The following is a 27983-nucleotide window of genomic DNA, read 5'->3' as shown; positions in this document are numbered from 1 at the left end:
TTTTACATTAAACGTCCTTCGTGTCTTCTTCTTCTAATTCGATTGCCTCATCCTCATCCTCTGTAAGTTTCAGATGACCCCATATCTCTTTAATCCTCTCCATTGTTATCACCATAAAGTAACATTGTCTTCTATCTCAAGCTATAGACTTTGATAGTTTTTACACTACCTATGTTTTCTTCGTAGAGATACAAAATTGGTTGATGTATTGACTTAATTATATGCAATACATTGAAATTGAAGAATAAACCTTGTGGAGGGCAAACATAAATGAATTGGTATATTTAGAAAAGATTTAGATAGTGAGTTAAAGATACAAATTAAAAATTGAATAAAATACTTTTAGAATATTATTTTTTAAAATTATTTTATTTTATAATTTAAAAAAATTAAATTATCTATTATATTTTTTGCATAAATTTAAAAAATATAAATAGCTGAATTTGGAGTATAATTTTATCAAGAAATAATTGTTGATAATTTGGAAGCCTAAAAAAGGAAATAAATAGCACGTAGAGTGCGTTCCGTACGGTTCGACCGAAGCAGTGAGCCGTTACTGTCCAAGCGCGTTGGACGACGCCGTATAGTTAACTCCTCCTTCGTTTCATAGGGTTCATCCGATCGCTGCTTCATTTTTTCGCTGTTACTGGCAATTTTTTCGGCAGCAAAGCAAATCGCAGAGATTCGTAGCTGAGTTCCGTTGTATAGAGGATGTCGGTGCTGATCGTAACGAGCTTAGGGGACATAGTGGTGGATTTGCACACGGATAAGTGCCCCTTGACCTCCAAAAACTTCTTAAAGCTTTGCAAGTGAGTTGTTGTCTATTTTTTAACATCCTTTTGGTTCCCGAGAAAAAAAGAGAAGTTTGATTCGTTTATTTTCCTACTTTCTCAGTGGAAAAACAATTTGTTGGCTGCTGAACTCTGACTGTCCTTGCTGAAGTCCTTTTTTTTTTTTTTTTAATAATCTGAATGTCTACGTATAGTGGGTTGTAGGGTTGCGGAGATTCAGTTCCGTTGTCAGTGGTTCTTTTTTTGAGGGTTAATCGGGCTGCACGTAGTTGGTGTTTCTTACATTTCTGAATCTCGCTTGTTCTCTTAAATTTCTTTCGAAGCACAATTGTTTCAACTTTTCAATTTCCATAAGTGCGAAAGTGCGAATTAATGTCTAATTAGTTGATTTTGAACTGTAAGATTTATTTTTCACGAGGAATTTTTTTCTCTATGGATTGTTTTCTTTGTTCGACTTTGTCCATTTTGATGAGTATTATAACTTTTTTTTATTAAGTTGGAATAATCTTTATTGATAATCTTTACTATCAAAGAAACCATGACCGTGGGAAATTTGTTTTCTGAGCTTGATAAACTGCTTTGGGCATTGGTTACAGAATATTTTAGTTTTCTATTTTCTTCCATATTTATTTCTACTTTTTGTTACAGGATCAAATACTATAATGGGTGCCTATTTCACACGGTTCAGAAGGATTTTACTGCACAGACTGGTGACCCGACCGGAACAGGGTCAGGTGGTGATTCTATCTACAAGTAAGAACATCAATATGAGCCATCCGCAATATAAAACTTTCTCCACTTCTTGTGGGAAATTACATTAATCTTGCTGGAAATTCTCTATTCTGATAGCTGTCTACACATGTTGTTTCTTTGTGCATGATTTCACGACTCTGCTTTGTTCTCTGGTAACTTGGGTTACCATTCCCTGCATTCTATATTGATAGTTGTCTGCCATGCAAAGTAACTTTTGCCCCAACGCAACCTAATCGAAGATACTTATATCATGCTATGTTCTCCTAGGTTTCTATATGGTGATCAAGCTCGGTTTTTCAGTGATGAGATTCATCTTGATTTAAAGCATTCTAAGACTGGCACCATTGCCATGGCTAGTGCTGGAGAGAATCTTAATGCTTCTCAGGTATAACTGTATAAGAGTGTGTTACTTGCTTAATGGTGTTGAGGATTCTTTTACTATATGACCTTTTGAAGATGAAGAGACATTCAAAATTTCTCCTGCATCTCATTGAGAATTAGATTTTACTGAGTTCTCGTCTGAACCTATTCCTTTGCTCATGAAATTGCTCTTGTTTCAGTTCTATTTTACTCTACGTGATGATCTGGACTATCTAGATGGGAAGCACGCTGTGAGTCTCCTTATCCCAGTGATTTCTTGGTTTCTATTTCTCTTTGTACCAGTTGTCGTATCCTAAAATGAATAAAGGAATGTTTAATTTTATGATTTTGTTTTGGCTAGTCATCTACTTTTGTGATGTCATGTGCCTTCTTGATTCCTTTACTTGAATTGAAGATGTGGACATAGTTGTTGCTTCTCCTAGTTAATTTCTTATTTAAAGAGTTTTTTTCCCCTTGATAAAGGATGGGAAAGGAGACGTGGATTTGGGGAGGAATCTCGACCTTTTTCTAATGTTTTTTAACTTAGTTTGTGTGATATGCTTCCGTCAAGAAGCCCATGTTTAGCGCTTTATCTTCCTTTGGACAACATGGACAGAACTTGTTGTCCTCTAGTTCCTTTGGGGAGGTGTAATGAAATAGATGACTTTTAAGAGGTTAGTTCTAGTAAAAGTACTAACTACAGTTACAACTAGAGGTTCTTTGAGATCATTATAAATATGAAAAAATTCTTATTCCCCAGCAATATGGGATCCCATTCATCAATCTGTCATTTACTACCCTCCAATATAATTGGGGTGTTGCAAATTTATTGTATTCTTCTTGTTGCATCATAAAACACTTCATTTGTAAGTGAGCTAGCTAGAAGGCTAGTGGCATTACTGCAATAAATACGGCATTACTGCAATACGTACGGCATTACTGCAATACGTATGGCAGTACTGCATTACTTATAAAGTAAAGGATATTCTTTTGCTAATAAACATTTAGACTATCAACAATGTTAATATTCTATGCATCTTTTTAGTGTCTATTGAAATTTGAAGGATTCTTCCAATTTAGCTGAAGAAGTTCTTACCTAGACATTGATTTCATATCCATCTAGCCTGATCAGTGTAGTTTTGAGAGCAAGTAATATTGAGGCATATAGGCAATATCGTGTTATGAGCTTGATTTTGCAAACTTGTTTAACCCCTAGGGTTTCAAGTGGTAAAAGCCTTGGTCTTGGTGGTATGCTCACTCTTGGTCTAAGGTTTGAATCCTCTTGAGTGCAAACAATTTCTAGGGGCCATTGGATTGAGGGACTTTCCTCTTAAATTACCCAAAGTGTACTTGCGGGAAACTCCTTGCCTAGGGTCTGTGCACCCCTGGGATTAGTAGGGACTTTGTTCTCAGACACCCATGTCAACAAAAAATATCATTCTCTATATAAACATGAGAAAAAACCTTTCTACTTATTTGGTACTTCTTGCTATAAAGTCATTGCATCCTAGATGTCTATAATTTTTTTTTATTGGCACCGGGTGTCTGAGAATAGCGTCCCGACTAATCCCAGGGGTGCACAGACCCTCAACAAGGATTTTCCAGCAAGTGCATCTTGGGTAATTCAAAGGGAAAATCCCCTAGTCCGATGGCCACTAGAGATTGTTTGCACTCAAGAGGATTCGAACCTTAGACCTTGGAGGGAGCATACCACCAAGACCAAGATCAAGACCTTTACCACTTGAGCCAACCCCTAGAGATTAAGACTAAGACAACCCTTTACATAGGCCAGGTTGTGGGTACAGAGATTGTGTTTTTTTTTTTCAATAAATTTTATGAGAAGTGCTATATCTATAAAGAGATTTCTCAAAAACAAACTTACAAACTAACGTGACTTCATGTGATACGTTAGATCTACTTTACAATAAAAGTAACTATATAATCTGATGTACCACAACAAGTCATATTAGTTTGTGAGTTTATTTTTTTTGAAATCTCTTTTGTGGCTAAAGCATGTTTTTTTTTTCTCTCTCTAGATGATTTTACATATCTGTAGCTGATGAGAGTTTATGATGGGAGAATCTATCCAAATAGTGTTGTTAGGTCAATGTACAATCGTTTCAGAAAAGTTTCTGTCGTTGCAGGTCTTTGGGGAAGTAGCGGAAGGGCTCGATACATTGACCAGGATAAATGAAGCTTATGTGGATGAGAAGGGAAGACCATATAAGAATATACGGTCAATTCTATTTCCATTCTAAATATTTTATCTTCTAAATATTTTATCTTCTAATTACATTTATCTTTATCTTAATAAAGCTTTCTATTACCTATCAAAAAAAAAAAAAAAACCGACAATGTAATTATGATTCCTAGGTCATATTTTTTTATCTTTTTCTTTGTTGAACAGAATCAAACACACATACATACTGGATGATCCTTTTGATGATCCTTCCCAGCTACCTGAGTTGATTCCTGAGGCTTCCCCTGAAGGAAAGCCAAAAGATGAGGTAATGAGAGAGCTGCAGATATATATATATATATATATATATATATATATATGTATGTATGTATATTTATTTGAGGAAGCATGAAGCCAAATAATAATGGGTGAGCAGTCATTTACAAGGCACTTAGAGGCATAAGTTCCTTAGGTTAAGATGGCCTTGAGATCTATAGATAATTAGGATTTATCGAAATGATGATACTTTTTGTTTCCTTTCTATCAGAATATCTTATAATTTTAACAATGTCATGGGAAGCTTGCTCAAACGTAATAGAATTATACAAGATTCTTTCACCTTGATGGTATGTTTCTAACTAGGGATTCAGACTATAAATTACCTAAAAAAGAAAAACTAGTGATTCATAATAGGAATTCTGAGTATCATAATTGGCAGATATTTGGTTTTCAGTTTGAAATGTCCAACATGATGCCAAGTAAATTTATATTACTTTGTGGGGTGCATTAAACAAGGGGAGCAGAAGACAAAGTGGGTCATCATTGTTCATTTTCTTTATGTGGCATCTTGGAGGATTTGGTGGTAATGTGGCAAGCATCTTTGCTTCAAAGTCATTACCATGTCTATGTTCTAACCAGGTTGATGATGATGTGCGGCTTGAAGATGATTGGGTGCCTATGGATGAACAATTAGGTACTGAAGAGCTTGAGGAGGTGCTCCGCTCAAAGGAAGCACATTCAAGAGCAGTTGTACTTGAGAGTGTAAGCATTGGATACATATGCATAGATCCCAGTACTTTTACATATCCACAAAAAAAGATCCCAGATTTTTTTGGTAAAATGAGTTGTTTTTTATTTATTTATTTATTTTTTGAATTATCTGCATACAGATTGGAGATATTCCTGATGCTGAGATGAAGCCTCCTGATAATGTGCTCTTTGTTTGTAAACTGAATCCAGTTACTGAAGTGAGTGCTTCTTTTCTGATCGTGATAAGGGGATTTCTATCATTCCTATTACTAGGAAGATACTACTCTCACCTGAGAAAAAATTATACTCATATTAAGCTCTTTGTTAAGGAGTTTTTAACTTAAGGTTATCTTTAATGGTTATTTGTTTTTACCGCAGGATGAGGACTTGCATACCATATTTTCTAGATTTGGAACAGTATTATCGTAAGTGATGATATAACTTGTTTTTGGTATTGAAAATTATTGATTTTTTGGGGTGGGTGTTTTCAGGGTTGCTACATGCATTTCTCATAAGTAAATGCTGCTTACAGGGCTGAAATAATTCGTGACTACAAGACTGGAGACAGTTTATGCTATGCTTTCATAGGTGGGGAAATATTTGTTTTCCTCCTGATTTTCCATATGTTATCCCCGTGAATATTTCTTTGCATTCTGTACAAGACTGCTGTAATTAATTAGAATGTTTATTTTTATCAATTAAATTTTCAATTACCTATAAAAAAATAATTATGGTGTTTAATTAGCATTTCCTTTAGCTTGGGGAAGGAAGTGATATTTTTGGTTTACAGCTATCTTTAACTTTTTAATTGGACATTTATTAATATGATCCATAAAATCCCTTAGGATGATGCCCTTCTCTACTTCTATCCAAGCCCAAAAAAAAGAAAAAAGGACTGGAAAGGAGGAAAAGAAATCTTAAAAGTCTCAAACAGGTTTACTTAAAAAAAAGAAAAGTCTCAAACAGGTTTTTCCATTAATGGAATGCATTACTAATTATGGTTATCGAGGTTTATGTTTTCCTTTTATATTCTTTTTTTAATTCTAAGCCAAAAAAGAAGAAGACAAAAACAAAGGCAAGGAGGGGGAGACCATGGGTTGGAAATTTGTAAGTGTGACTATAATTGTACCCCTACCCACTGGGGCATGTGTCAAGAGGAAATGGACCCATGAGGAGCATGCTAGGTCGGTTCATGTATAGGGGATCCCCAGGCACTCCCTCTAGATAGACCAAACCATAGCCTAACCCTAGCTTGACTAAGAGCATTTGGAGGAAATCGATCAGTGGGGATAATAGGCATGGGTATCATTATAACCCAGTCTACGTGGTAATTTTTGTGCATATCGTCATTTTCTTAGTTTATGGTGTTGTCTTACTTTCTATTGAAGTGTCAAGTTTTTTATTATGATCTGATTGCTATCAGTTTTCTTTTCCCATGCCAGAGTTTGACACAATAGAGGCTTGTGAACAAGCATATTTTAAGGTAGGTTGGAGCCTGAAATTTTAGTCTTCTTCTTGCATATTTAATGACCCGATGTACTAGCTACATGCATCCAGTTTTTACGACAAGCTTGGATCTGTTCTTACATGTTTCTACTTGGATTAAACACGTTGTAACCTCTTCCCAGGAGAAATTTTTTGATAATTTTTTTTTTTTTTTTTGATGAATAAGCAATTTCATTGAGACAAGTAGCAAGGCAAAGCCAAGTACACAGGAAGTATACAAAAACTGAACCTAGTTACAAGTCAGGAACTAGAAGAAGCAACAGGAAAATCATGGACACTAGTTTCATTAAACACAATTGCCAAAGCCCATTACAATAAGGAAACGTTTAAGCTCATCCACTGAACGTTCCTTATCCTCAAAGCATCAACCATTCCTCTCATCCCAAATACACCACATAAGGCATAAAGGGATCATATTCCAAACAGCAGCAATTTGAAAATTCCTTAAACCTCTCCAGCAAACAAAAAGATCTGCCACCCTCCTAGGCATCACCCAAGCCATTCCACTTCTATCAAACACTTCATACCATAACACCCTAGTCACCTCACAGTGTAAATAATAAATGATCCACCGATTCACCAGCTTTCTTACATAAGAAGCACCACTCCAAAACAAACAATTAGTACACGCTTCCTGAGATTGTCCAAAGTCAAAATCTTCCCTAAGCAGCAGACCAGCCAAAGAAAGCCTCCTTTGAAGGCACCTTACTCTTCCAAACACTCTTCCAAGGAAAGGAATGTACCCCATTTGGCCTAGACAGCAACTTGTACAAAGAATGAACTGAAAACTTCTTATTACCAGTGCACCTCCAAACCATCTTATCACTCACATCCTGCCCAAACTGTGTAGCATACAGTAAGCCAAACAATTTAGAAACAGCCTCTATTTCCCAGTCAGTAACTGCTCTAGAAAAAAGAACATTCCAATGGGAAGAACCATTAGAAGAGTTCAAAATCTCAGCCATGGAAGCATCCAGATATTGAGAAATATGAAAGAGATCTGGAAAAACAGCGGTAAGAACCCTACCGCCACACCATGGATCATGCCAAAAAGGAATTATTGAACCGTCACCAACCATAATAAAGCCTGTTTTACAAAATCATCCCAATCATTCCTAATACACTTCCACACCCCCACAACATGAGTATCTCTTACCTCATTAGAACTCCATCCTCCCCAAGCACTCCCATATTTTGAGTTAGTCACGGCCCTCCACAAGGATTCGCAATCTTGATGATACCTCCATAACCACTTCCCAAGTAATGCTTTATTGAAGATGCTTAGTTTTTTAAACCCCAACTCACCACATGACAAAGGAGTACAAATCTTATCACATCCAACCAAATGAAACTTAGCTTCCTCCCCTAAACCTCCCCAAAAGAAGTCTCGAAATAACTTCTTCAACTATTAGCCACACCAACAGGTATAGGGATAGAAAATAAAGATTAGACAAAGTATTAATAAGAGTGATTCTACCCCCTTTTGACAAATACAACCTCTTCCACCCCGCCAACCTTCTCTCTATCTTTTCCAACACTCCATCTCATACAGTACTAGCCTTAAATGTAGCCCCCAAATGAAGTCCGAGGTATCTAATCAGCAATGAGGAAACCTGACAATCCAAAATACTTGCCAATCTTTGCATATTTCTCATCCGACCCACTGGTACCATCTCAGACTTACCCAAATTAACCTTAAGTACTTCTTTGTAAGATGTTATTGCATTACAAAGAGTCTTAGTATTATGTTAAGAAGCTTCAATTTTATGATTTTGTTTTGACAACTTACATGTGGAATATGGGAATTTACATTTCTGGCCTTACATGATAGAGGACTAGTCCATTCTTCCTTTTTTTTCTCCTCCTTAATGAGTTATAATTGTGATACACAATTGATAGTTGACATGTAATTTTTCTTATTTTTTTCTTTTATGTTGACGCACATAAATGCTCATGTGCATATGTACATATGTAGGTATATATTTTTTATTTTGCCTATAAAGAACATATGTAGGCATATTTATTACTACAGCTTCTGATGTGTAAAAAGAATTGAAAGTAGGGGTAGAGATATTTTTGAAATCACTAAAGCTAATAGTTGCACTATGTGAATGGGAGTCAGTATATGACTATCAGGTGAGAAGTGTACCTTAATCCTTAAGTTACTCTAAAAACTATAGGTGTGATTAACACGAATTCCCTAAACAAAAAATCATTCCGTAAACAGTCTTCACTCTCTCCCTTTCTTTAAAGGGAATCAATGAGGAATAAAGGAACAGGATTGACTAATTAGTCAAGCGATCATTTCGCTGTTGCATGCACTTAAAAAAATATTGATGACAATTTTGTGTTGCTTGCACTCCAGTTTATGGACCCAATAATGATTAGAAGAATTCTTGGGACAAACTAGCGGGTCCAGTTAGTTGGTGGAACCTACCATGGTGTATTTTTGGGGGAGAAGTTAATATTTTCCATTATCTGAGCGAGAGGTTAGGTGGGATCTGCTATTACCAAGCTATTGTGGAGTTCTCTAGATTCATTTTTGAGCAAAACCCTGTGGATATCACCCTTGTAGGATGATAATTTACATGGTGCAGTACCCATGATTCACTGACATGGCCTAGAGTTGATAGGTTCCTTCTCTCCTGATTGGGAAATCCAATTTCTAGTATTTTCTTAGAGAAGTCTTCCTAGTTTATTATTGGACCTCATTCCTTCGTTGCTTATTTGTGATGACAAGGTGTGGAGCAGTAGGTGTTTCAAATTTGAGGATGTGGCTGAAAACTGAGGGATCTGTGGACACGGTGAAACAATGGTGAAGGATCTATAACTTTCAAAGTTCCCCCAGTAATAATCTGGCTAGAAAATTGAAAGCCCTGAAACTAAATTTGGATAAATTAAATGAAGACATGTTTGGCCATGTTGGAGAGAAGAAGTGACACTTCATGGCGGAACTTAGTGAGCTGGATACCATTGCAGAAGAACGCATGTTATATGAGTATGATCTATTGAAAATGAGTAAGGTTTCTGGCTAGTTAGAATGGATTCTTTTCTTGGAGAAACATGTCAGATACAGAGATTATGAACTCTTTGGCTCAAGGAAGGAGTCTTGAACACATAATTCTTCCATTAGATGGCCAATTTGAATAATAGAAAATTAGAAATAAGATGATAAACTTTCAAGTTATTGATGGTGCAGCTTCTTTAGACAACACAGAAGTTAGGGAGCATGTCTTACAATCATATACCGGTCTTTATTCTCTACAATTTTCTTAGAGAACAATGTCGGATGATCTTAGCGTTGATCCTAGTGTGGAAAGGAGCTAGTGTGGCTGGAGAGAGCCTCTCACTTTAGACAACATAGAAGTTAGGGAGCATGTCTTACAATCATATACCTGTCTTTATTCTCTACAATTTTCTTAGAGACCAATGTCGGATGATCTTAGCTTGATTCTAGTGTGGAAAGGAGTTAGTGTGGCTGGAGAGAGCCTTTGAGAGGGTAAGATATTTGAGGTGGTGAAGGGTATAAATGGTGACAAAGCCCCTAGCCCTGATGCTTTATCTTTAGACTTTTTTCAGACTTGTTGGGAGATTATTGAAGAAGACCTATTGTATGTCTTGCATGAGTTTTGAGAATAATGTCAATGCTACTTTCATTGCTCTTATTCTAAGATGGCCATTAAGGACTTCTGTTTTATTAGTATGGTGCATTTTTCCAAGAATGCAATGCCCGAATTTTAGAAAACCATGAGAGGCCAGTGTCAGAATTAAAAGTAATAATTTTCAACAATCTCTATGCAAGGATAATTGGACTACTGTTCACAATATCTTGCAATTTTCCAACCTATTAGAATTTAAGGATTTTCTTTTTCTTCTTTCTAATTGGGTATATATTTTATAACCCCTAGAGGTTGGCTCAAGTGGTAAAAGCCTTGGGCTTGGGGGTATGCTTCCCCTCGGTCTAAGGTTCAAATCTCCTTTGGTGTAAACAATCTCTAGGGATCATTGGACTAGGGGATTTTCCCCTTGAATTACCTGAGGTGTACTTGTGGGAAACTTCTTGCTGAGGGCCTGTGCACCCCAAGAATTAGTCGGGACTCTATTCTTGAACACCCGGTGCCAATAAAAAAAATATATATATATATATATTTCATGTGCTTCCTGTGTACTTAGGTTGCACTCCTTTGTGCTCTTAATAAAATTTGCAATTTGCATTACTAATAAAAATAAAAAAAAACTCATTTTCTTCACAGGTTGAAAAATGAATATTTTTCAAAATCATTCATTTTGTTCCTTAGAAATAAACTCTTGTAGAACTCCGTAACCTGTGGGGGTGGCTGGTTGTTTCATTTGATTGTATGCACTCTGTAGATCTTTGGCCTACAACTTCACCTCAATACTATTCTTACATTGAGACAGCATCGTTTGAGCTAGAGGTCATTGGCACCCTTTTCAAATTATATGAGCCGTAACTGGGAAGTGGTCCTTCAGGGTTGTGATAAACAAGGCCAGGGGAAGGGAATAGACTGTGGCCATCCAATTTGGCCGAGGTTTTGAGGAAAGTAAAAGGAAATATGCAAATAAGGGCATCAAATAAATAAATAATGTGGCATTACTTGATTGGCTCAGCAAATACATTAAATCAGATCCAAATTATATTTTCCATAAGTCGGGGAGGTAAAGTGCAATTAGATTTAACTATAGGAGGTATGTTTTAATTTTCCTTAAATAAATAAGAATAGAAGATTTAGAGGAATCAATATCGATTACCTGCTTTATTTTGCTGTAAAACCACGCTTTGTTTATGCATCTATTTGTTCATTCAAACTTATATCTAATTTAAATGGCAGATGGATAATGCCCTAATTGATGATCGAAGGATACATGTGGATTTTAGTCAGAGTGTTGCGAAACTGTGGTCCCAGTACAGACGCAAAGATCACCAAATGGGTAAAGGTAAATATTGCAGTTTTATAAAGATTCTTGTTTCATCTCTTTTTTCTAGTTATAAAAAAAATCTTTATTTTCCCTTTTCTGGTTCATTTATCGCTCTTTCAATTGTTGGCATGATGCGGCTGTGCTATTTTTCAACTTATATTTTATCAGTATACAAATCTTATTGATAGAAATAGGCATATAGCCCAAGTAAACAGGACATATACAAGAGCAACACCTAGTCATGATTATCTAGAGGTACAAGAAAGTCGTGGAGATTCAAGCCATTGAAATCTATTACAAAAATTATTCTAGGACACTTTTCAGTAGGGAAAACTTTTCTCTCCGTACACTTCCTCTTTTGTGATGCTTAGCTTTATTCAGTTACATTAGTGGGGGTAGTTAACGACGGTGTTCACGGTGGTGCTTAGTTAGGTTCTATCCATACGCTATGCAGTGGTGTAAGGAGGTAGTTATTGGTTCAAAATGCTTCACGCTGGTAAAGGAGGGGGGCAGGGTGATTATCACAGAAAAATCTTGGAGGATGGTGGCAAGGATAGCTCTGGGCCCAGTAGCGGTGCAGTGGCTGGCAAAGGCCATGGATGTCTGTTCAAAGGAAGATCAAAAGGAATTCTATACCTCTAAAAGGGAAGGCAGCAGTAGTTTCATTGCCCAAAGGTGCTCAAACTCGAGAGGTAGGTACCTAGCAGTGGTAGAATATGGAGTGGGTGGGAGGAGGAACTTCATTTTCATACCTGAGGAAGAAGGAAATGGGTGGAACAAGATGGGGGAGGCGCTGTGGGATCTTTTCGATAAAAAGAGATATGTGCACAATGAGGAAACGGGGAAGAGGACGATGGTCAAGCAATGGCTGGTGCAGTCACAGCCTTTGTCCTACAAGGAGGCTCTGGTGGTGGAACAACCGCAGGGTCAGAGAACTGGGAAGGAAGATATGCTCGTACAAAAAGGTATGGCATGGGGTCAGGAGCCTGACAGGGAGACGTGCCTAGTATTGTGTCAGAGCTGTAACAGACAGTTAGAGGGAGTGACTGATGGGGAGACGTTGACATTGCTATGGGAGGCAAAATCGCAGATAGTAGATCTGCATAAGAAAATTGAATTATTATTAAAGAAGGAAATGGGACAGGCCTATAATGGGCTGGAGTTGGGCCAGGCAGGGAAAGAGGGTTTCACGAGGCCTCAAATATTGGACAAAAGAGGGCCTGCGGGTAAAGGCCTTACCAGGGAGTCCAATGTTACAGAAACAGCTCACGGGCCGGTAATACAAAAGAGATGGAGGATCCGAAACACGAGATCCGACCCATCTACATCGGCAACACAGTTGACAACGACGACCCATGCTCAGATTGAACAGAGAACGACGGCGAAAATCATGCCGGCAACGCAGACATCGCCAGCGACGAGAATAGAACAGATCTTGCCGTATCGTGCAGAGGAAAAAGAGGAAATACAGCCCCCGGTGGTGCTTTTTCCAGAGTTTTACGCACAGACTAAACCGATAAGCACGATGGGGGAGTTTTTTCCTCAAACGGAGGTACAGAGCTCAGAGGGTGAACATCTAAAACTGTTTTCAGAACACGGGACTGAACGTTTTAAGGGGAATATGGAGGAAAATGAAGAAAGCTAGTTCCCAAGAGCTTTTCTTTTTGCGGGTGGTGGACAGAACATTTCGGATGTCATAAGGGAGGCATCTGCTTCTCATTGCAATGATTTATCTATGGTCCCTGACTCTCAAGAGCTAAACCAGCCGATGACCTTAAGGGAGGAGCTGGTGGTTTCACCGGAAATCATCTCAGGAGGAGTGGAGATACAGAATACTTTGGTGGAATGGGAAGGTCATTCTCAGTGTGAAGGGCAGGGGGACAAGAGCCCGTTTCCTTTAGATTGTCTTCTACCAAATGAGTGTGAGATGTCGGATTGGGTTTTCAACAAGGTTAAAGACATTCAAAGATAGTGGGTATGGAGTGTGTGGGCTATGAAGAACAGTTTTTGGCTCTTCTCACGGCCATTGAGGTGGGACACTCACGTTCTAAGAATAAAGGAGTCAAGAAATGTAGGGAGCTTAAGAGATTGGACTGGTCACTGAAAGAGGGTAGTGCTAGTAGGGATAGGGTCAAAGGGAAGGGTACTTTTGTTTCTTTATGAAGCCAAAAATAGTGTCGTGGAATGTTAGGGGACTAAATGACTATAATAAGCGTTCTCGCATAAAATACTTGTTACGGGAATGGCGGGCGGATATTGTATGTTTACAAGAGACCAAACTGAAACTGGTAACCCGAAAAATAGTGAGAAGTGTATGGCATTGCCCATATGTAGATTGGATATACTTGGCTTCGAACGGGGCTTCGGGGGGTATTCTTGTGATGTGGGACAAAAGGGTGATGATGAAGCGGGAGGAGTTCATAGGGGAATATACGGTGGCCGTTTCTCTTAAGATGGTAGAAGATAACTTTTCGTGGGCTTTTGCAGGAATATATGGACCGAATGTTGACAACATTAGACATCAACTCTGGGAAGAAATTGCGGGGGTACACAGCTGGTGGGATCTCCCGTGGTGTATAGGAGGGGATTTTAACGTCACAAGGTTCCCTAGTGAAAAATTAGGTGATAGTCGTATACGTCCAGCTATGACGGAGTTCTCCGACTGCATCTTTGAGTTGAACCTGGTGGACTTACCACTTATAGGTGGCCCTTTTACTTGGTCCAATAATCAGACGTGGTCGAGGTTGGATAGATTCTTAATATCGCCAGAGTGGGAATGTCAGTATCCAGAGGTCTGCAAGAGGAGATTGCCGCATTTATGCTCAGATCATTTTCCAATTTTATTGGATGGCGGAGGCATTGAAAGTGGGCGCCGTTACTTCAAGTTCGAAAACATGTGGCTTAAAAGCGAGGGTTTTGTGGATAAGGTTAGGAGTTGGTGGTCCTCTTATCAGTTTAATGGTACTCCATCTCATATACTTGCAGGCAAATTAAAGGCTTTAAAGGAGGACTTAAAGCTATGGAATTCCCAATCTTTTGGGGACTTAGGGGAGCAAAAGAAAGTTATGATGGGAGAGTTACAGTGTCTTGAAAGCATCAACGAAGGCAGATCTCTCTCCGTAGAGGAAAGAACAAGAAAGGCAGAATTGACTACAGAGATAGAAAGGGTATTATCTTTTGAAGAAATATCTTGGCGACAGAAATCAAGAGCTTTGTGGCTGAAAGAAGGGGATAAGAGTACAAAATTCTTCCATAGAGTGGCAAATTCTCATAGGAGAGGAATAATACCATTGAGATGCTGAGTATCAATGGTAGAGAGTGTACGGAGGCCCCTGTGATACGGGAACATGTGCTGAATTTTTTCGAACAATTGTTTACAGAAAGAGAGGGATGGAGGCCAAAAGTGGATGGACTTGTATTTGATTCCATTGAGCCACAGATTGCGACAAGATTGGAAAGAACGTTCGAGGAAGAGGAGATATATGAAGTGATCAGACGTATGGGGAAAGACAAAGCACCAGGACCAGACGGTTTTTCGATGGGGTTCTTCCACACTTGTTGGGAGGTGATAAAAGAGGATTTGCTGAATGTCTTCCAGGAACTATTCTCGTCAGGGAAATTTCAGAAAAGTTTGAACACGACCTTTATTGCATTAATTCCAAAGAAGACCGAGGCTGTAGAAGTGAAGGATTTTAGGCCCGTTAGCCTCATTAACGGGGTCTATAAAATTATTTCAAAGGTTCTAGCAAACAGGTTAGGGGAGGCCATTGGTAAGATAATCTCAAAGCCACAAAATGCCTTTGTTAGGGGTCGTCAGATTCTGGACTCGGTATTAATAGCCAATGAATGTTTGGATAGTAGATTAAAATCCGGTATGGCAGGGATTATTTGTAAATTAGACATGGAAAAGGCATATGACCATGTAAATTGGGATTTTCTTATATATCTCTTGAGGAGGTGTGGTTTTGGGGAAAAATGGTGTAGATGGATCAAATGGTGCATTTCAACAGCAAGATTTTCAATTCTGATTAATGGCAGTCCAGAAGGCTTCTTTAACAGCTCGAGAGGTTTAAGACAAGGGGATCCATTGTCCCCTCTTCTCTTTGTTATCATAATGGAGGCCCTGAGTCGGATGATAATGACTCTAGTTAACAATGGTTTGCTGGCTGGTTTTTCCGTGGGTGATTAGAATAGGGGCCTTATCTCGATATCTCACTTATTTTTTGCTGATGACACGCTGATTTTCTTTGAGGCTGAACAAGAACAACTTAGGACTCTGAAAGCGCTACTGTTATGCTTTGAAGCAGCATCAGGTTTGAGAGTAAATTTTGATAAATCAGAATTAGTGCCAATTGGGAATGTTAGTAGATCTCGACAGTTGGCTAACACATTGGGGTGTAAGGTCACCGCCCTTCCAATGACTTATCTGGGTTTACCTTTGGGGGCGGCTTCAAGAGCCATAGCTATCTGGAATACAATTATTGAGAAAATAGAGAGAAGATTGGCTGGATGGAAAAGACTGTACTTGTCGAAGGGAGGCTGAGTGACCCTGATAAAGAGTACTCTTTCTAACCTACCCACTTACTTTATGTCTCTGTTTACAATTCCAGCTTCTGTGGCAGCACGGATTGAAAAATTGTACCGTGATTTTCTTTGGAGTGGGTTGGGGGATGAATTCAAGTTTCATCTAATCAACTGGGATACAGTTTGCAGACCAATTTCTTCAGGAGGGTTGGGGATAAAGAATTTGAGAATTTTCAATCGGGCCCTCCTAGGGAAATGGTTTTGGAGATATAATATGGAGCCGGAAGCACTATGGAAAGTAGTAGTTCATAGTAAATATGGCAACCTTTGGGGGGGATGGTGTACTAGAGAGGGGAATGGATCGTATGGAGTGGGGATGTGGAAACAAATTAGAAGAGGGTGGAGGATGTTTGCCAATAATACTAAACTTTTGGTGGGGGAGGGCACACGAATAAGTTTTTGGAGGGACATTTGGTGTGGGGAAGAGGCACTGAAGGACACTTTTCCATGTGTATATTTAGTGGCCTGTGATCAAGAAGCTTCGGTTGCGGACCTGTTGGTTCGCTCGGGGGACCAAGTTCACTGGAACATCACTTTTTGTAGAGCAGCACATGATTGGGAAGTAAACAGTTTCACTGATTTTTTCAACCGAGTGTACTCTATGAAGCCGAACGGATTGCATGAAGACAAACTGTGGTGGAAACATACGGGTAAGGGTATTTTCTCGGTGTGTTCTTATTATAAGGCCCTTACAGCTACACCGAATGTTTCGTTTCCATGGAAAAGATTGTGGAGGAATAAAGCGCCGCACAAAACACTTTTCTTCGTATGGACAGCAGCTCTGGGCAAGATTCTGACTATCGATAATTTGTGGAAGAGGCGGGTAATCATTACTGATTGGTGCTGTATGTGTAAGAAAGATGGTGAGTCGGTGAACCATCTCCTGCTACATTGTGAGACAGCGAGAGCCTTGTGGTGTGAAGTTTTCCGTCGAGTAGGGTTAAATTGGGTGATGCCGAAGTCAGTACTTGAACTATTAGCCAGTTGGGCGATGCTGGGAGGAGATTTACATGTCAAAGCTATGTGGAAGATGGTACCTATCTGCATCATGTGGTGCATTTGGCAAGAGCGAAATGAACGAACATTTGAAGATAAGGAGAGGACATCTGAGGAGCTTTGTATCTATTTGTTCAGCACTTTACTTCTATGGTCTCTAGCTATAGACTTTAATGGCCTAAATGTACATGAGTTTCTGGTGACTACTATAGCCACCTAGATAGGTTTTACCGCTTGTATACCTTCTTGTGTACTTGGGCTATGCCTTTTATTAATACTATCGTTTACTTATAAAAAAAAAAAAAAAATCTATTACAATTGACCAATGAAATGAAGTGCTAAAAAAGAAAGTTCTAAGCTCTTCCATTGACCACTCACAATCTTCAAAGCTTCTTGCATTCCTCTCCCTCCAAAGATACCACCAAAGACGTGGGGACCATTTTCCATATCTTTCAACTTATTTTTTCCGTATCTTTCCTGATGGAAGTGTACTTGCTGTTCATCAAGTATAAATCCCTGTTCTTTTTTTTTTTTTCTGATAAGTAATAAAATTTTATTCATTGAATGCAATAGGCGAAGCCCGTGTATACAGGAAGTATATAAAAGATACACCTAATTACATTCTAAGATTAGGAAATGAAAACAAAAACTCATGAACCATCCCTCCATTAAGTAAAATAGCTGAAACCCATTGAAGCAAGGTAAAAAAAAAAAAAAAAAAAAAATCCAGATTTTCTCCAGTTCGCTCCCTGTTATTAAAACTTAAAACACCGCTCATTCCTTTCCATCCAAATACACCACATAATGCATAAAAGAATCATCTTCCACGCAGCTGCCACTTGAGAACAACTATGAAGCCTATTCCAAGACGCAGGTAGATCCACCACTGTTTTAGGCATTACCCAAACCGGCCCTGCTCTACTGAACACACCATCCCATAACACCTTAGCCACCTCACGATGTAAGAGTAAATGGTCCACCGATTCACCATATTTCTTACACGAAGCAACACTCCATAACAATCATGCCACGCTTTCTCAAATTATCAATTGTCTGAAGCTTCCCAGGAGATGCTGTCTAAATAAAAAATGCTACCTTTGATGGCACATGAGCCCTCCAAATACGCTTCCACGGAAAAGAAAAGTGATGCTGGACATCAACATCTTATAATATGATCGAACATAAAACTTTTATTTTTTTATAGGTAAAAGAGATTTTATTGATCCACATAAATATGCAAAGCCTGAGTACACAGGGAGTATACAAAAAAGAGCCTAACTAAGTGCTACGTATGGTAGCATAAAAGTCATTGAGACTCGTTCCATTCAATACAATAGAAGATGCCCAAAGTAATAAGTATGAAAGAAAAATGCCCTGAAACAATCTGGAGAGCGTTCCCTATTCTCAAAACAGCGTCCATTTCTTTCGATCCATGTGCACCACATTAGACATAAAGGTACCATCTTTCAAACAGAAGCTATCTGGCGATTGCCCCTTATCCCTTGCCAACAAGACAATCAATCGATCACCTTCCTAGCTTCCCTATTCTCAGAAAACTTTTTACACACTGTATGCTTCCAAGCCATTCAATCCCTCTCATTTCCTCCAATATCCAGAGAATACAACAAGCTGAAAAATCTGCACCCTCTTCAAGTTCCTAATCCTGGACAGCTCTAATCAAACTAACATCCCAATGCACAACTCCGTTATATCGGAGCAACAAATCTGAGATGGAAGCCTGCTGATTAACAGCCACTCTAAAAATAGCTGGAAAAGCTCTAAAAAGAGCACGCTCACCACACCAATCATCGAACCAGAAGCGAATTCTTGAACCATCGCCAACCTTGAACTCAACTTGTTCCACAAAATTATCCCACCCCTTTCTAATAAATTTCCAAAGACTCACACCATAAGTCTCCCTACTCTCCTTAGAACACCAGCCCCCCCACTCACTCCCATACTTCCGATCAATAATCTCCCTCCACATCGATTCCTCTTCCCCTTTGATACCTCCACAACTGCTTTCCCAACAACGCCTTATTAAAATTACTCAAATTATGAACCCCTAAACCTCCATTAACAATAGGACAGCAGACTCTATTCCAGCTCACTTGATGGAACTTATTTTCCTCTCCCATACCACCCCCACAAAAATGCTCCAAATGACTTCTCAATGCGATTTCCCACACCTACCGGTAATGGGAATAAAGAACGAAAGTAAGTGGGAAGATTGCAAATGGTACTTTTGATAAGAGTAATTCTAGCCCCTTTTGATAAGTGTAGCCACTTCTGCCAATTCTCAATCTTCTCAACTACCCCATCCCAAATATTCTTGGCCTTGAATGACGCCCCCCAATGGGAGACCCAGATATTTCATGGGAAGAGAAGCAACTCTACACCCCAAAAATTCTGCCAAGATGTCAATGTTATGCACATCCCCCACCGGAACCATCTCCGACTTACCCAAATTCACCTTAAGACCCGAGACAGCTTCAAAACATAACAATACAGCCCTCAAAGCTTGAATTTGATCACCATCACCATCACAAAAGATAAGAGTATCATTAGCAAAGGGTAAATGGGAAATTGAAATAAAACCATTCTTTGCATTTCCCACCGAAAACCTGGATAGAAAACCCCCTCCTACCGTAGCCTCCATAATGATAACAAATAAAAAAGGAGATAACAGATCCCTCTATCTCAAGCCTCTTGAACTCTGAAAGAAACCACAAGATTGCCCATTAACTAACACCGAAAACTGAGCAATCGAGATGCTGTGTCTAATCCAACCACACCACCTATCCCCAAAACCACATCTTCTGAGCATGTAGAAAAGAAAATCCCAATTCACATGATCGTACGCCTTTTCCATGTCTAACTTGCAAAGAAATCCCAGAACACCTTCCCTCAGCCGACTATCTAAACATTCATTTGCGATCAACACTGAATCAAGGATTTGGCAACCCCGGACAAAAGCATTTTGGGGCTTAGAAATAATCTTATCCATCACCTTACTCATTCGGTTAGCTAACACCTTAGTAATTATTTTATAAATCCCACTTACCAAACTGATGGGACGGAAGTCCTTCAATTCAGAAGCACTGGCTAGCTTAGGTATGAGGGCAATAAAAGCGGCATTCAACGACTTCTCAAACTTTTGAAAAGCATAAAATTCTTGAAAAACTGGCATCCCACCTTCTTTTACAATATCCCAACACACTTGAAAGAAATCCATAGAAAACCCATCTGGCTAGGAGCTTTGTCTTTACTCAGCCCAAATACCACTTGATACACCTCAATCTCTTCAAACGGCCTCTCCAACAAGCTTGCTGTATAAAAATCCAAAGATTCAAAATTCAAGCCATCAATCTTGGGTCTTCAAGCTGCTGTCTTAGTTAGAAGAGCACTGTAAAACTGCACAATGTGATCCTGTATCTCATCAGGAGAAGAAAGTACACTATTTTCAGAATTGAGCAACTCAATAGCATTATTATGCCGGTGGGAATTAGCCATTTTATGAAAGAACTTAGTGCATTTATCCCCCTCTTTTAACCAAAGAACCCTCGATTTTTGCCTCAATGATATTTCTTCCATCGATAGTACCTTCTCAAGCTCTAACACCACTGCTTTCTTTCTTGACAAAAACTCCTCATTTTCCTCCTCAACCTCCAAGGCCCGCAAACCCCCCCAAAGAGACTTTTTGCAAATCTACATGCCCAAAGAATTCCATGTTCCACTTCTTTAAATCAGCCTTCAGAGCTTTGAGTTTACCTGCCAATATAAAGCTAGGAGTTCCCACAAACTTTTTTTTGATAAGTAAATGATTTTATTAATGATGATAGGCATAGCCCAACTACACAAGATGATATACAAGAAATAAGGCCTATCCAGGTCGTAGCAATAGAAACAAGAAAGTCATGAAAATCAAGGTCATTAAAGTCTATAGCTATGCCCCATAGGAATAGAGTTCTAAAAAATAAAGATCTAAGTTCTGCTAATGAACGCTCCTTGTCTTCAAATGTCCGGTCGTTTCACTCTTGCCATAGGCACCACATAATACAGATAGGTACCATCTTTCACACAACTTTGATTTGTGAAATACCTACTGGATGTGTCCAGTTGGCCAAAAACTCAACCACAGCGGCATGCATTACCCAAGCTAACTCTACTCGGCCAAACACTTCATTCCATAGCACTCTAGCAATCACGCAATGTAGTAAGAGGTGATCCGCAGTCTCGTCGGATTTCTTACACATACAACACTAATTTAGCATAATCACCCTTCGCGTCCTTAGATTATTCGGCAAGTGTGTGAGGGACTTGTTGAAGGATTGAAACGAGAATGTACCCTTACCTACCCGTACTCACCGCAACGTATCAACTCGTTGTCTACTCAGCTTCACAGAATACAATAGGCTAAAAAAGTCCTTGAAGCTGCCAACTTTCCAATCTTGTGCTGCCTTACTGAAATTGATGTTTCATTGGACTTGATCTCCCGATAACACCATGAGATTCGCCACTAAAGCTTCTTGAGCACATGCAATCCAGAAAACTGAAGGAAAGGAGTCCTTTAGGGCATTATTTCCACACCGTTTGTCACTCCAAAATTTAATTCTAGAGCTTGCTCCCAACATCAGTTTCGTATGGCAAAGAAAAACCCCCACCCTCGTCTAATGTGCTTCCAAACTCCCACACCATATGCCCCACTCACCTTTCTAGTACACCAGCCCCCCCCCCCACCCCCCCCCCCCCCCCCCCCCCCCAAAAACAAAATACCATATTTGCAATCAACTACCGACTTCCATAGGGCCTCCAGTTTCATATTATATCTCCACAACCATTTCCCAAGTAAGACCCGATTGAAAATTCTCATATTTCTAATTTCCAATCCACCAGAGGAGATTGGAGTATTACCTTGTTCCAACTGACTAGATGGAATTTGAATTCATCCCCTGCACCACTCAAAAAATCACGGTGAACTTTTTCAATCTGGGCCGCCTCACTAGCTGGAATTGCGAAAAGAGACAAGAAATATGTTGGTAAGTTAGAAAGAGTACTCTTGATTAAGGCAATCCAACCACTTTTCGACAAGTACAACCACTTCCACCTTGCTGATTTACGTTCTATCTTCTCGATCACTATATCCCATATTAATATAGCCCTTGAGGCAACCCCCAATGGAAATCTAAGGTAATCCATGGGAAGAGAAGAAACCTTACATCCAAGTGTATTGGCCAGTTGTTGAATGTTGCTAACACTACCAATTGGCACTAACTTTGATTTATCAAAGTTCACTTTCAAACCTGACGCTACTTCAAAACATAGTAGAAGTGCCTTCAGTGCCCGGAGCTGGTTTTGATTTGCCTCTCAAAATACTGTGTCATCTCCAAACAATAAGTGAGAGATGTTAATAATACCCCTATTTGGGTCTCCAACTGAGAAGCCTCCCACAAACCCATTTGTAACCAAAGCCGATAGCGTCCTACTAATTGCCTCCATAACAATGGCAAAGAGGACTGGGGACAGCGGATCCTCTTGTCTTAGGCCTTTCGAATTGCTAAAAAAACCAACTAGACTGCCATTTATCAAAACTAAGAATCTTGCCATTGAAATGCACCATCTGACCCACAAACATCATCTCTCCCCAAATCTGCACCTCCCCAGTAAGTAAAATAGAAAGTCTCAATTTACGTGATCATAGGCTTTCTCCATATCCAGTTTACATAGGATCCTTGTAGAACTAGATTTGAGTCTGCCATCCAGGCATTCATTGGTGATAAGAATTGAGTCCAGAATTTGCCTACCCTTTACAAATGCATTTTGTGGTTTCATGATGATCTTCCCCATTGGTCAGTAAGATTCACTTGAGCGGTACAAGATTGGGAGTTGGGAGACATTGCTTATTTTTACAGCGCGTTACAAGTGTCAAATCCACAAGCTGATGGAGAAGATCATCTGCTCTGGTTGCCAATAGGGAACAAGCGATTCTTAGTACGTTCCCACTACAAGGTACTGTCGGCACACCCCTCCATTGCATTCCCTTGGAAGTGCATCTGGAGGACTAAGGCTCCTCTAAAAGTTGCCTTTTTCGGTTGGCTAGCATCCCATGGGAGTATTCTAACTATCGACAAACTGAGAAGACGTGGCCTCTACCTAACAGATATGTGCTTCATGTGCAAACACAACAGTGAGACAGCGGATCATCTACTCCTACATTGCGAAGTAGTTACGGTCTTATGGAATGACATCTTCACAAGACAAGGCTTGGCATAGGTAATGCCTAGAAAGGCGATTGATCTGTTGGCATGTTGGAGAGGTGTTCGGGGAAAGGGGCAGATTGCAAACATTTGAAAAATGGTGCCACTTTGTCTAATGTGGTGCATCTGGAACGAAAGGAATAGTCGCTGCTTTGAGGATAAGGAGCGTTCAGCGGAAGGGCTTAGGGATTTCTTCTATCACACTCTAGTTTTATGGGCCTCCTCTATTGTACTGAATGGCACTACCTTTACTGAACTTCACGCTGCCCTTCGCAGCTCTTAGACTGTAGCTAGGCTCTTTGTATATCCCCTGTGTACTCGGGCCTTGCCCTCTTTATGATTTAATATATATCTTTTTACTTATCAAAAAAAAAAAAGAAAATGATGATCTTCCCCAATACCTCCCCTAAGCGATTTGCAAGCACCTTGGAGATGATCTTATACACTCCATTGACAAGGCTAATGGGCCTAAAATCCTTTACCTCTGATGCCTTAACCTTCTTAGGAATCAATGCAATAAAAGTGACATTTAGAGTTTTCTCAAATTTTCCAGCTAACAACAACTCTTGGAACACCTTCATTAGATCCTCCTTCACTACCTCCCAACATGTTTGGAAGAAACCCATGGAAAAGCTGTCCAGACCTGGTGCTCTGTCTTTAACCATTTTTATTTCCGAACCATAAACTTCTACCTCCTCAAAAAGGCCTTTCCAACCAAGAGGAATTCTGTGGCTCGATAGACTCAAAAGCTAGTCCATCTAGCTTGGGCCTCCACCCCTCTTTCTCTGTAAGCAAGTGTTCAAAAAAAATCAGCAACATATTCCCGAATCACGGGAGCGTCCGTACAATCCTCATCATTAATGTTTAGCATCTCAATGGTATTAGTTCTCCTATGAGAGTTACAAACTCTATGAAATAACTTCATACTTCGGTCCCCTTTTTTCAACTACAATGCTCTTGATTTTTGGTGCCAAGAGATCTCCTCTAGAGAGATTACCCTCTCTAATTTAGAAACCAGCAATATCTTCCAAGATATCTCGTCTGATGAAAGAACCCTATCCTCGTGTATCCTCTCTGACTTTTGTATTTCCTCCTACATGAATTTCTTATGTTCCCCTATCTCTCCAAAGGATTGAGTATTCCAAAGCTTTAAATCAAGTTTTAAAGCTTTTAATTTACCAGTAAGAATGAAACTGGTATGAGGACCACCACTGCCTTACCCTATCCACAAAGCCTTCAGTTCTCAGCCACATATTTTTAAATTTAAAATTCCGACGCCCTCCTTGCATACCACCACAATCCAGCAAGATGGGGAAATGGTCCGAACAAATGTGAGGCAATCTCTTTTGACAAACATCCGAATAATGCATTTCCCATTTTGGTGAGATTAAGAATCTGTCTAATCGAGAGCAAATCTGAGTATTAGATCACGTGAAAGTACCCCCCATGAGCGGAAGATCCACCATATTCAAGTCGAAAATACAGTGAAAATTCTGTCATTACTGGTCCTCTACTGTCTCTAGAATGTTCGCTTGGGAACCTTATAACATTAAAATCCCCACCGAAGCACCAGGGAAGGTCCTACCGGCTATATACTCCAACTAATTCTTCCCATGATAATCTTATGGTATTGTCTAAATTTGCCTTATACATATACCTACAAAAACCCACGGGAAATTATCTCCACACTCTTAAAGGAACATGCCACTCTATATTCCCTTATGAAGTCCTCCATTTCCTCCACCACCTTTATATCCCACATTACTAAAACTTTGCCTGAAGGCCCAATCAATGCAAGATACACCCAATCCACAAATGGACAACTCCAAATGCTTCTCACAATTCTTCTTGGAATAGATTTCAACTTGGTTTCTTGTAAGCATACTATGTCTGCCTTCCACTCATGAGGCAAATTTCTTATACGAAGACTCTTATTGATCGCGTTAAGCCTGCGAACATTCCAACACACAATTTTGGGCTTCGTGTAGAAGATACTATCCCCTTCCCTTTGGATTTATCTCCTCTTGAGTTTCCCTCATAATTCAATGACCATGTAAGTCTCTTTAGCTCCCTCTGTTTCTTAGACCCAGATTTCTTAAGCTGAATGTGACCCACCTCTATCGCAGTAAGTAAGCCATAAACTGTTACTCAAAGCTCTCGCACTCCATCCTCACACAATGTTGAATTTCCTTCACCTTTAGTAGAACCCAATCAGATACACTAGACTCGTTTGGTAACATGTAGTTTAGGGGTAAGGGCTCCCCCTCTCTAGTAACCCACTGCGAGTCCAATGGCGTCCCCATTGCCTCCTCCGCAAAGAGGTTTCTACACTCCCACTCAGAATAGCCTTGCATCAAAATAGGCATTTGCGGTGGCTCATTAAAATCTCCCTCGTCACTTCCAAAGAGGGGAAAAGCATCATCATGAGCATCATCGTGGGATTTCCTTGCTGCTCGTGTCTTGATATGCTCCTCAGGTTGTTGTAGAGCCTCTGCGGGAAGGAATAGAGCTTCCTTGCTGTTTGTCGGCGGCGTTTGGCCACAATATGCTAAGGTCCCGACACATGGCATAGTTCCCAAACAAGGTAGAGAAAGTCCAGCTCTCTTTCGGGAACTACTGCTATAAGCTCCTCCACCATTGCTGGTACCCTTTAGGCCTCTGTCGAGGGTTCCTTGGCTTGTTGCGGGGCTCTTGGCAACGTTTCTGGCGAGGGTGTGAGGCTCCTGTCGGTAAGGGGCCGTGGGTCATCCCCCTTCCGGATTCTCCACACAGGTTAGGCCTTGAGTTTCTTCTTTCCCGCAATGTGCCCCACGGGCTGAGGTCCAAACGATTGACCCACCTTGCTAGGCCCACACAAGCTGCTGAAGACTTGCTGGGTCAAACGACTTGTGGGCCCAAGCCCTTTATACGTTGCTAGCTTCCTCGTGATGTTTCTATAGCTTCCTCCTCACCCAGGCTCGCAGTAGGCCCACATCTTTCCAAGCCCACCCCCAATTCTCCTTTATCCTCTTCCCATCGTATCAGCCAATCTACTTTACACTGAAGGCTTGCCAACTGTGTCTTCATATCCATCAACGTACCAAGTATGTTCCCCCCCTGCCATGCCGACAGCAAACCTGGCATTGCCACCTTGCCACTGTGTAGTAATAGGAAGTCTATTGGCACCAAGTCCGTTGCCCTTTCTTGTAGTGGCATCTCTTTGAGCTTCCATGCCACTGTCCCCTTTTCTTGTTTCTTGAGGTTGCTCCAGCATTAGCGCCTCCCTGTAGGAGCGTGTTTGCGGCTGAATCACCATTGTCGATGGTCTTCTGTAGGTGCTTCTCCCTTTGTAAATAAACTCCCACAAGGCCTCCCCCATCCTTCTCCATCCATTGCCCTCCTTTTCTTTAGGTATGAAGATAAAGTTTCGCCTGCCACCACCACCACCACCACTGTATTCCACCAACACCATGTAACGGCGTCGCACATGGGTGCACCGCTACACTATGAAGTTGCGGTTGCCTTCCTTGACCTTGGTGTAAAAATCATTCCTTTCTCCCTTCAGACAGTCTTCCAATGCCTTAGCCAACCATTGCACCGTAGAGAACCCTAGTGTCAACTTAGTCATCACCTTCCAGCTTCTTTCTATGATAAGCAAGAAACCTCTATCTTTCTCAAGTGAAAAACTTTCGATTCTATCACTAAATCTTTAGAGAACCCCATCCTAATCACGCCACCACCTCAAGACTCGGTAGTAAATCTGCATTCACAGACCACCCAATCTCATCTGAGAGAAAAGTGGTGTTTTCCATCTTGTGATTGTGGTTGTACGGAGAGAAAATTTTGGTTGTACGGAGAAGACATATAGTATAAAGTTCAATTAAATTCCCACAAACTGATAAGAAATCCACCAACTCCTCACCTTATCAACAAAACCATCAGCTTCAAGCCATATATTTTCAAACTTAAAATAACGTCTATCCCCATGAATTCCACCACAAAGAAGCAAAATAGGAAAGTGATCCGAACATACCCTTGGCAATCTCTTTTGACATATTCAGGGTAATGAGTCTCCCAAGAAGGAGAGACTAAGAATCTGTCCAGCCTTGACCACCTTCTATTATTAGACCAAGTATATTCCTCCCCTACCAAGGGAAGGTCCAAAAGATCCAAATAAAAAATGAGCTGTGCAAAATCCTCCATGGCTGAAGACAGAGAAGATGCACCCGCCCTCTCACTAGGAAACCGACTTATATTAAAATCCCCACACATGCACCAAGGCGAATCCCACAAATAAAACAATCCCGACAATTCCTCCAACAAAAAACTTCTATCCCTATCCACATTTGGTCCATATACTCCTGCAAATGCCCACTTCCACCCATCCTCAATATTTGTAAAAGAACATGCCACAGAAAAATATCCAACACATTCCTCCACTAACTTGACTTCTCTCCTATCTCCCATCAACAAAACACCTCCGAAAGCCCCCGAAGAAGCTAAATAGATCCGGCCTACAAAAGAACATCCCCACAAACTACGGATGATACTTCTATCAATAAAACTCAGCTTAGTTTCTTGAAATCAAATAATATCAATATTCCAGCTACG

At 40.0% G+C, this 27983-nt stretch overlaps 1 protein-coding gene across 1 annotated transcript in view; it reads left to right on the top strand.

Moving 5' to 3' along the window:
* The first annotated feature begins 587 nt into the window (after positions 1-587).
* The window catches only part of LOC122316046 (peptidyl-prolyl cis-trans isomerase CYP59), a 32088-nt gene continuing 4692 nt past the window's right edge, over positions 588-27983 (top strand). Inside the window, exons 1-12 of the mRNA XM_043132520.1 lie at positions 588-809; positions 1440-1544; positions 1812-1929; positions 2105-2155; positions 4049-4140; positions 4312-4411; positions 5002-5124; positions 5253-5330; positions 5491-5537; positions 5645-5700; positions 6555-6595; positions 11469-11574. Of these exons, the coding sequence (XP_042988454.1) occupies positions 712-809; positions 1440-1544; positions 1812-1929; positions 2105-2155; positions 4049-4140; positions 4312-4411; positions 5002-5124; positions 5253-5330; positions 5491-5537; positions 5645-5700; positions 6555-6595; positions 11469-11574 (1015 nt within the window). The 5' untranslated portion in view covers positions 588-711. The remainder of the gene's footprint in view (positions 810-1439; positions 1545-1811; positions 1930-2104; positions 2156-4048; positions 4141-4311; positions 4412-5001; positions 5125-5252; positions 5331-5490; positions 5538-5644; positions 5701-6554; positions 6596-11468; positions 11575-27983) is intronic.

Source organism: Carya illinoinensis, chromosome 1, assembly GCF_018687715.1.
Source record: "Carya illinoinensis cultivar Pawnee chromosome 1, C.illinoinensisPawnee_v1, whole genome shotgun sequence".
Taxonomy (NCBI): domain Eukaryota; kingdom Viridiplantae; phylum Streptophyta; class Magnoliopsida; order Fagales; family Juglandaceae; genus Carya; species Carya illinoinensis.
The sequence above is the reverse complement of the archived record's forward strand: the minus strand, read 5'-3'. Positions and strand labels throughout refer to the sequence as shown.